At 31.6% G+C, this 10,527-nt stretch overlaps 1 protein-coding gene across 1 annotated transcript; it reads right to left on the reverse strand.

The window, feature by feature from the left end:
• Positions 1–6,429: 6,429 nt before the first annotated feature.
• Positions 6,430–9,056, reverse strand: LOC120138042 (probable trehalose-phosphate phosphatase J). Its single transcript, XM_039153648.1, has 10 exons — positions 8,825–9,056; positions 8,441–8,706; positions 8,206–8,346; positions 8,048–8,119; positions 7,845–7,937; positions 7,541–7,699; positions 7,305–7,452; positions 7,010–7,080; positions 6,833–6,925; positions 6,430–6,717 (listed from the first exon to the last, which is right to left on the reverse strand). Exons 1-10 carry the CDS (start codon positions 8,826–8,828, stop codon positions 6,649–6,651), a joined length of 1,116 nt encoding a protein of 371 aa, XP_039009579.1. The 5' UTR covers positions 8,829–9,056; the 3' UTR covers positions 6,430–6,648.
• Positions 9,057–10,527: the final 1,471 nt, after the last annotated feature.

The following is a 10,527-nucleotide window of genomic DNA, read 5'->3' on the forward strand; positions in this document are numbered from 1 at the left end:
CGTTTTGCTATCTTGCACTTCTAATGACTCACGAATGGTATAGAAGAGTTGTGAATGTGTTACCTTTCTTCTTTGACGGCTAAGATTCTCCCCAATCAACCAAGGTTCAATTTTTCTTTTCCTCTAGCTTGAGAGCTTTCTCCTACCTCCTTCACTAAACAAAAGTGAGAAAAAGGATTATTAATCCATCTAGGGGTTTATACAATCCAAATAAACTTCCTATAACCCAAATCCACCTAAAACATAACTAGAATCCATTGATTCCCATAAACCTCTCCAAACCCATTTTCGGTTCAATGCTTAAAAACTTGTGAAATTGAGCTCAAAATGAAGCTAGAAGGATGAGGGTTAATAATCATACCTTGGATTGATCTAACTAGGCTTGAATTTCTTTGAGTTTCACACTTTATGAAGGATGAAGAAGAGAGAAATATGAGAAGATGGAAAGAGTATTTGGTGAGCTAAGTAAGGGAGTGGTTCACGTGAAAAACATAATTTAAGGAGGGATTTTCAGCTTTCAAAACAATCAAGGGGAAAATTACACTTTTCATTCCTCAACTCTTATTCATACAAAACTCATCACCCCTTATTAATACTCTTGGGCCCAAAATCAAGCTCACTAACACAAAACTTGGTCCAACTGTTTTATAAGGTTCTTTAGACTTAAACATTAGGTTTCGAGTTGACCCAAACTACTAACCCGATAACCGGGTCATTACAATAGGTGTCTCTTTATGCCTGCCATTGTCAATAATTGAGGCTTTACCAAGACTTAGTTTAATTGAGTTAAAACACCAATCATGGGAAATGGATTAGTCTAGTGGATTTCATCTTTCCACGCACATAAAGAAGTGAGTTTGTCCCCAAAAATACCTAGCAACCATGTTCATGTCCTTGTTCAAGAAATCCACGTTTTTTCCTCTCACATCAAACAAGTCTTTTAAGTGGATTCCAACTCCTCATTCAACACAAATGATTCCCCAACTTGGTAGTGGGTTTCCCTTTCAAAAACCTAACACCTAAATATTATTATTTCTCTAAATAACAACAAATTGTGGGGTTCCAACAAATCTATGTACTCAATGGGGTTGTTCTGTTTGTAATCAATGGTTGTTCTTCACCTAATTATGCAATTCATAATCGTTTTAATCGAATGCAGATTCGAATAATTTATCATATGTATTTTAATATCAAATTTAGAATGCCCAACTCAAGTCTTAAAAGAGTATCTCATAAATAAAATAAACTGATATTTATCTCTTTCTTGTCAGTGCAAAAGGGTGTATGCAGGTCTATGGTATGTGGAAATAGAGGCAGCTAATAATAACAACAATGTGGGATGCAATCCTCACATGTATAGTGTACCTCATCATAAATGACAATCTTTTCCCCCTTTCTTTTATACAAATATTTTTTTAAAATTTATCGATAATTTAATTATGTTTAAAACATATACTCATTTGATTGTTCAGATTTATATAAAAATCCGAATGCAATCTTATTTTTTTATTCCCTGTATCAACAGCAATTATTGATCTAACATTAAGTTTCACATGAATACAATATTTTTTAGCATAGACCAAAGCTATTTATTTCTTCATATGGTTTCATTGTTCCATACATTTATTACTTTCTTCAACTCCCATGGTGCAAAGGAAAGGAATCAAAGAGAATCTCACATGCATCTCAATTATTACTTGTTTGATTTAAATAAAAGAATAACAACAGTGTCTTGGTAAGAAGCAAGCACATGTCAAGGAAAAAAAAACAAGTGATATTTGATGCTGAAAATGGGGAAGATTTTACTTAAAAATATCAAAATATTATAATATTACCTGACATATATTATTTCCCTAAATTTTATCGATCTAGCACCCTTTTTAACAGGAGACAGAAGGCGAATCTCCTGAAGTGCGCTTTTTAAGAGAAATGAAGGCGCGTTTCAAGAAGCGCACCGCACCTTCCGGGATTATCTTGTCATATCATATTTCCTAAAAACATATTTAAAAAATAAATTATGAAAAAAAAATTAAAAATTAAAACTATAGGGACCAACAATATAATTTAATACAAATTAGTTGAATGAGTTGAAGAGTCTAATGTTATTAATTTATATAGGCATATTGGAGTGTTTAGGTTATGTTTCTTGAGGATAAAAGCTAAAATGAGTATTCCTTCACTTTTTTATATTATCTATATATCTAATGAATCCACTTATACGCTAATGTTAAATTTCATTAGGTTAATATTTATTATTAAGGTTTATTAATTAAGAGTAGAGATTTTTATATGTTAATAAATTTAAATACTTGTTTTTTTAATTATGAGTTCAAAAAATTTAAGTAAAACAAATTAAAAATATTTCATTGTCATATAAATGTATTATTTATTAAATATGTTTAATTAGATTGTTATGTGATCCTAATTTAACTTATAAAAATATTTATATTTTCATTTTTAAACTAATTTTTATTATCATTTTAGTAGTAACAACTAATGGTGTTATCCTTTATATACATGAATTTTGTTCTATCAAATTTTTAATTATTCGTGAGGACAAATTTATATATAAACCTCACATCTTACATGTTCTTGGAACCAAGAAATAATTTTTTTCATATTTTTTATTAGATTCAACTTAAATTATAGATCTAATTAATCATATTCAATACATAATACATTTATATGTCAATGAAATATTTTTAGCTTAATAATAAATATGCCTATATAAATTAACACCATTAAATTATTCAACTCATGCAACTAATATGTATTAAATTATGTTGTTAGTCCCTATAGTTTTATTTTTCAATTTTATATTTTTTTAAAATGCTTTTAGGGAATCTGGCAAGAAAACTTTTGAAGGACTGCGCCTTCCCACGTGGTGACATGTCAATATTTTCCCTGTAAAGCATGTCTTAGGAGACGCACATGCGATCCACCTAAGAAAAAGCACGTTTCATGTAACGCGTCTTATTATCACTCTGTCAGAAAGAGTGCTATATTGATAAAATTTGAGAAAACAATGTATGACAAGTAATATTATAATATTTGGGTGATTTTTAGGTAAAAAGGCCAAAAAAATAGGAACTGCAAAATGTCAAATCTTCCATGACCCAATCATTTTTATTGTTATCATCTCGCCTCCGATATTTGTTGATCCATCCTAAGCTACAAAGAGGGGGAAAATGTAAAATGGTCCTTGTGCCATATGTTATGATATTTCTCTATATATAATATATTCGTTATAACTAATATGTTTTAGGATATATGTATTATTAAATTTGTGATATTTCATATCTGTTAAATCTTGAATAGTAAAAAATTGAATATGTTTAAAGCTGTCAAAGTTAAAATTTTATTTTATTTTACTTTTGCCGTGTAGTTATTAGCCTTTCAAATATATGAAATAATTTAAAATTGGTTAGAATTTGTTACTTGAATTTCATTTGATTCGATCTTTCCAGGTGCATTCCATCTGTACACGACTATATTTGTATTATTATTTTTATTAAAAGTAAAAAATTTATATTGAATAATAACACTCTTTATAATCTAAGATTTATTTCTCATTAAATAAATAACTTTAAGAGTTAATTCTACTTCGTTTGTGCTTTTTTTATTCAACTTTTAGAGATATAAAAGCATCCTCGCGTTTTAAGTTAATTTTAGAGATTAGAAAAATATGAGTGAGAATACCATGATTGAATCGAGCATAGGAGGGTTTCATGTTGAACAAGACATTAATCAATTGAAGTTTGATTTTGAGAAGCAGAAGATCTCTGTTGAGGTTTAAAAAGGTTGATTTAGATATTTACGTCTTATTTACAGCCGAAGAAATAGATGTCATTGATTTTTAGAATCATGTATTGAGTGACAGTTATTACTCATGGTGATTTTATTAAGAGTAAAGTTGGCACTTATGATAATATTATTGATATGATGACTAAATTTAAAATTAATATTGTTTGGACTTGGTTGGTGTACATTGTTGAAGAATATCTTTAAGGGAGATTCTGTTTCACAAAAAAGATTATTACCAAGGAGGATAATCTTTTTTGGAATCATATTCTCATGTTTGATTTACGGAAAAGATCATTACCAAGTAATAACTTATTACCAATAGTAACATTTTTTGTTAAAATTGTGGGAATATCATTACCTCCAAATTCTTAGACAATGAACAAAGTCGTCCTAGATATTTTCGGGGCCCTAAGTGAAAACTAAAAAATATGTATTTATAAAATGAAAGTATATTTCATTACTTTGAACAATCAATTCAATATTACATAAATAAATCATAGAAAAATGGTTAAATCTTGACATAAATAAACTCAAAAATTTTATGAAATTATAACAAATTAGGGACCCTAATTATAAATATAAAACATTGGGGCCCTAATTATAAATACAAAAAATTAGAGGCCCTGACAGTTGCTCAGGGTGCTCTCCCTCAGAGCTGGCCTTGGTAATGAACAATTTACACCATTTTGGACATAAATTAGTTGATCCTATTCCCATATGTAATGGGGTGAGGGGGAAATAGGGTAGTAAGCTGGCCCCAATGCCAGGTTGAGAAAAGCTTCCGTGAAAGACCCCTGACAGTCAGAATTTTGGACATAAATACCTCTAAAATAATGAATTCTTTTCATATGGATAATTCTCAATTTTTATTCTTCGTGTTTTACTCAAAATTATAAATTTAATTTAATAATATACAAAAAAATTAATTTAGTAAAATATTAATAAATTTGATTAGTTAAAATTATTTCATATTTCAATATTTTAAAATGTTATTATTATTTAAAATAATATTTATTTTTGAGTTATTAAAAAGTAGATCTTACACATTAAAAAATAATATATTTGTTCACTTGAGACCATAATATTATTTTTATATTATATTATGTTTTATATAAATAAATATGATACTTATGAAAATTATTTAAAAATATAAGTTTGATATACTAATTATATTAATTATATGTTAAATGTATAATTAAAATATTTTTATATATTTTCATTCAAGTATTTATAATTTAGTGTTAAAGTTTAACTTGTTAAAGAAGCATATATCACAATGATAAGTTGGTAAAACATGCATCCAAGTAATCTTATATTCCTCTAACCAAATATCGTAATCTTAAATATATTCATGCTAAACAAACCAAACAAGATAATTTTGTGGAAGACGTGAAGAATCTAAATATTTTTCTTTTGAAATTGAGTATTTTTCAACTTACCTATTCATTTGTAGAGTTTTTTTTGTCAAGGTGAAGATTGTTAGAGTTTGTAACCCAAATTTTGTTTGATCCGACCTCTGCACTACGAACATTATCACACATCTGGTCCATTAATGATTGCTTCTTATATTATTTTTTGATTAAAAGTATTAATTTGTATTGAAGAAACTTCTTTGCAATCTAAATTTTCCTTTTTATCAAGTAATTAACTTTATAAATAAATAATATGGATTATGATTAATAATTAAGTGTGAGAAGTAAAAAAAAATATTTATAGCCTCAAATCTACTGTAATCTTGATATTATAGTGAATTTCTCTTTTCTATTCGTAATTTTTTCCCACATAAACCTATCTCATTTTTATTGTACAACTGTTTGTTTGTTGTTATCTTTTGCATAATTTATAACAAAAACTTAAATATTAGGGTATCAAATAAGTATATTTATCCAAATCTCATTCTTTAAAGCCATATTGGTTAAATAGGATGCCTTTGAATCTGTGCTAGATTGCTTGCAGGTTCATAGGCTTTCAGTTTGATGAACAAATAATTATACCATAAACAGAAATGTAGGCTCAAAATAATGCCAATTATCTAGGAGTTCAACTTTCCAAGACACTTGTCAAATGCAAAATAGTTGTGCCATAATGTAAGATCAATAATGGAGGAATATAGCTAAATTATAAGCTATATATATATATACTGTCAGAAGATGATTCCCTTTTCTCGGTTCCTCATAAATGACACAAAACTGACGTGAAAATTTTCTATTGAGACCACTGCTTTTTTCTGTTTAAAAATAGTTCTTATGGTGTGATTGTGATAATATTAGTTATGTCTGCAACTGGGATCGTATGAGAGTTTTCTGTAGACCATATCCGAATCCATTTTATATTTCACTCCAAAAATTAAAAAAAAAAAAACCCTGGAATATTCTCCCTACCTTCTCCTTTTGAAAAAGCTGATGGAAGAAGAGATTCTTCGTGAGGAAATTATGAGAGAACCCTTCTTTCCCAGGTGGATGTATGGAACCCCATGCATTTTAGTATGAATCTAAAGAGAAGAAAAAGATTCACAAATCAATTATATGGCGTACGTTTCAAGACAAATGACGGGTTCGAATCTACCGTGAAAACTAATTAAGGGTCAGACAGAGTGCATGAACCATTGGAGTTAACACGACCAGGTGTCAAAGCTACAGGTCTTTTACCCTTGTAATTAGGAAGTTGCAAGATGTACAAGGCTTTCAAGCCAAAAATCAAGACAGATTTCGTATTTTTTTCTGTTCCTTCTTGTTCATCTTTCCTTAATTATCTTGAATAGGAATTTACTACATAATTTAATCATCACCCTTTTACTGTTCTTAGGCTAGTGGACAAGTATTTTCCCCCCATATCTACTTGTCTTTATATTCTGGATTGTGCTCGCAAAGATAACTGTTTCCATTCAACCAAGCGCCGTAAAAAATCCATCACCTGCAACAACAACAACAACAAAAAATTAATACTTCTGTCATGATGTTACAATTGTTTTACTGTCCGATATTTAAGTCTGCAACGTAATGAATGCGATCTCTGGGTCGGAACCTACCTCGCCGGGTTCTTGTAACGAATACGATGCACTTGTTTCCTTAGGAGACTTGGAGACCAGAATGCCAAAACCTTGTCCTCTGTCTCTCAATATCTAAAAACCAATGGAAGTATTAGCAGGATCCACTAGTTTATAAATTAAAGAGATGCCTCGGCTTTGGTTTCCAGCATTGGATACCTTGAATGCATCTTCATCCGTTCGATCATCTCCAATATAGACCGGAAAAACGTTGGTACAGTTAGCGAATCCTGTGGAGAAGCACATTTTATAATAATGGTTAGTGATCAGGGAATATCATGTCATGGTTTTGCTAGCCTTAACAAATTTAACTGAAATAAAGTAATCAAGTGGTGGAGATGGCTGCTGTTTAAACACTTTATGGGTTCTATAATATATAATATATATACACTTGCGGACACGAAGTGTACATGTTCAAGAATCAAACATGTAATAAAGAGGTAGTAAATCTTACCTAGAGACTCTAACAAGAATTCAAGGGCTTTCCCTTTGTCCCATTTAATCGTAGGACGGATTTCCAGAACCTTCCTGCCTTGAGTTAACCGGAGTTTGGGGTATTCCTTTAGGACTGATCTAACCTTCTGTGCCAGTTCACCCCATTTCTGTATTTTTGATAAAAAAAAATCCTATTTAAACACAGTGATTTCTGATAATGAGATGGAAATGGTAACTGATATTTGGCGTTTTTACCTTTTCGTCTACGCATCGGAAGTGTACCGAAACACAAAACTTGTTGTTCTCGACCTTAGCTCCCGTAGTAGATTTTGTAGTATCAACCAATTGTTTGTAAACCTGATCTATCATGGGAAGGAATTCACTAGCTGGTTGGAAAAGAACAGATTCACTGACCTGAAATGTAAAACCAGAGTTTATAGTTTAGTTCTTTTTCATAGTGACGAGTTAATTGGGTTATGTGATCGAATCTCGATATATGTAATTCTCTTTCTTATCCTCTCGTAAAAAGAACAAAGGATTACCATTGCGGCTCACTTACTTTGTTAGATTTGGAACGTTTCTCTGGCCCTTTAATGTCCATGCCATGACTTCCAGCATAGTACAGCTCATCTAACTTGACAAATTTATACACCTATAATTTGCAAAACAAGGAAACAATTATGTATTGCAAAACAAAAAGAAGACAAATAAATTAAAAGGGTGATTGTGAAAAAAAAAACATTTGAAGGCATGAAAATGTACCTTGTCTCTACATCTGCCAGTCACTATAGCAGTGGGGAAACACTTAGCAAGCTTTCTCACAGTCTTTCTCATCTGGTTCATTGCACAAACATGAACAGTTTGTTAATTAAGACTAAAGTATTGTCTGTCTGTATGTTTCATATAAACAAATAGCTTACCTTCTTGGACATGAAAGCTCGATCCGGATCCTCAACAATAGGTGAAAGAGTTCCGTCGTAATCGAGAAACATTACGATTTGTTTCCCTTTCGACGCATCGATTATCTGCTCAAACATCTCAAGGGCAGATGGATGGTGTAGCTGAAAATTTTCATCAACCATAAGGGAGAGTTCAGAGTCTTTTATTAGTTGTTAATAATAACAAAGACGCGAGTCAGATAAGCTTAAGGCTTACATTCCAGGAACCTTGGCCATCAGAAAGGGAAGGTGTGGATTTGATATGAGTAGGAGAAGAGGCTCTCATGGAATCAACCCATGCATTAACTCTTGCCCCCGCGCTGATTTCAAGGTTTTGCAGCAACTTCTTCCTTGAAATGGAGATGTATCCATTAGGTGCACGCGGCTTCTGTGCCGATACGGTCACGGTGATTGCCATGTTGAGATCAGTTATCACATTTTGAGCAGCGGCTGTAGTCATTGTTTTTTCTTCAAAGAAACTCACTACAAAAGGGGGAGAAAACAACAACATTTTTTAGTATAGTTCTAAGTAAAGAGTTGAAGACCACAGCTTCAGAGAGTATGTTCCCCACCAACACCCCAAAAAAAAAACAGAACATACCCATTTGGGTAAACTAAGGTAGTTGAAAGAAGAGGTGGAATTCAAGCAGTGTTGGGGATGTTAATGTTAAAGTTCCGAACTTGGAACAGAGTACTCCGTTTCGTTTCTGAGGAAAAACCGAAAATTTTTAAGAATATGAAAACAGTTGAAAGACTTGGAATGATCATGTAACATTCAGCCTGTGTACAGAGATGGAGGAAGGAGATTGAAGAGAGAATGTATGCGAGCGAGAGGGAGGGAGAGAGGCAACTTGGGTGGAGCATTGAACCCCGTTTTATAGCCAACCCCAAACCCCTCCCTCGACTACATGGGACCCACCCAGCCATGTGGGTCCCACCATCCCTCCCACAATATCCTCTTTTTATTATTTTCATTTTATTTTTATTTTCTGGAGGACCCTTCCCAAGGTCCCCACTAATTTTTTGAGAGGCCTAAACCAATAATAACGATACTGTTTTCCGCCATTAATAACAATACTATTAGATTTTTCTAATAATAAACTATTTAGAAAACGATTATTTTAATAATCATAATGTTATTTTTCAACGGTGAAAACTTTTGAATTTAGGGTTTTAGATCATTTTAATGAAATTATTAACCTAATGTCGTAACCGTCCTTCGGGTGGGTTTAGAATTGAGTTTCAACTTAAATAAAATACGCTAAAGCCACCACCGATCATTTATTTTTTAAAATTAGGTTGACCAGACACTTCAATTTATCATTTTACCTGATCTGCGTTTTATCATAAATATGTTGGGTTCGGGAGTCGGTTACAGTCAAGGAAAGATTAACACCCTTGTAATGCCCTTTCGATACTAATTTAATTTTTTGGTTATCTTAATTGCGAAAATTAAAAGTTAGATTGAAATTTAAAAGTTCAATCCGGATTACTTACCATAGCAGAGTTTAAAATTGACCCTAAAAAGTAAAGAATCAAATCAATGTTCACCATCAAAACAAAACAAAAATTAAATTAAGAAATATAAAATTAAAAGATTTTAAATTAAAAGGATTTAACTACAAAAATTTTGAAATTAGTGACCAAACTGATATTATTTGAAAGCTGCAAGAAAAATAAAAAGTTAGGAGGGGTTAATTTGTAAAATATAAAAAAGTTTAAACATGGATTAAATTGAATAAATTCAAAATTCAAAGGTAAATTTATAACAGGTGACCAAAATGAATTACACATCAAAATATCAAGGACTGTGAAAATAATTTAACTATCTTATAATTACAAGGTGACCCCATATAAATACCCCTAAATTCACAAAAAATCTCATTTTAACCATTAACACTCCCCTCCCTTTCTTAAATGCTCTAAAACCAAAACCATCCGGCCAAATATCGGTCACCACTCCGGTGGCCACCCGTCGTCGCTCCGCAACTCTGGCTGCCGGGAACATAAAAGCCTACCCAAAACGTTCTTCTCAACGATCCCACACCAAAATCGAACCTCGTACTCCCTAAAAAGCCCCAAACAACGTAGATTTAAGATTAAAGTTTCAGTTTTTACCTTTTCTGATGATGACTCCCCGCTTTCCGGTGATCTTCGACGAAACAAAGCCTTTGGCTTTGATTTTTACCCTCGGTTTGCGAACATTGTTTTTCTTTGGAATTATTGTCTTGTTGATGTTGTTGTTTGCTTTGCTCTTGCTGCCTGATATGGCTTGATTTTTCTGTCTCTTGCTCAGTCGATTTT

Source organism: Hibiscus syriacus, unplaced genomic scaffold, assembly GCF_006381635.1.
Source record: "Hibiscus syriacus cultivar Baekdansim isolate YM2019G1 unplaced genomic scaffold, ASM638163v2 tig00110678_pilon, whole genome shotgun sequence".
Taxonomy (NCBI): domain Eukaryota; kingdom Viridiplantae; phylum Streptophyta; class Magnoliopsida; order Malvales; family Malvaceae; genus Hibiscus; species Hibiscus syriacus.

Coding starts and splice junctions, on each gene's coding strand:
- LOC120138042 (XM_039153648.1), bottom strand. Junction 6,926..7,009: donor CGGATGAAGATGCATTCAAG/GTATCCAATGCT, acceptor ATTGGTTTTTAG/ATATTGAGAGACAGAGGACA. Junction 6,718..6,832: donor CGTTACAAGAACCCGGCGAG/GTAGGTTCCGAC, acceptor TTGTTGTTGCAG/GTGATGGATTTTTTACGGCG.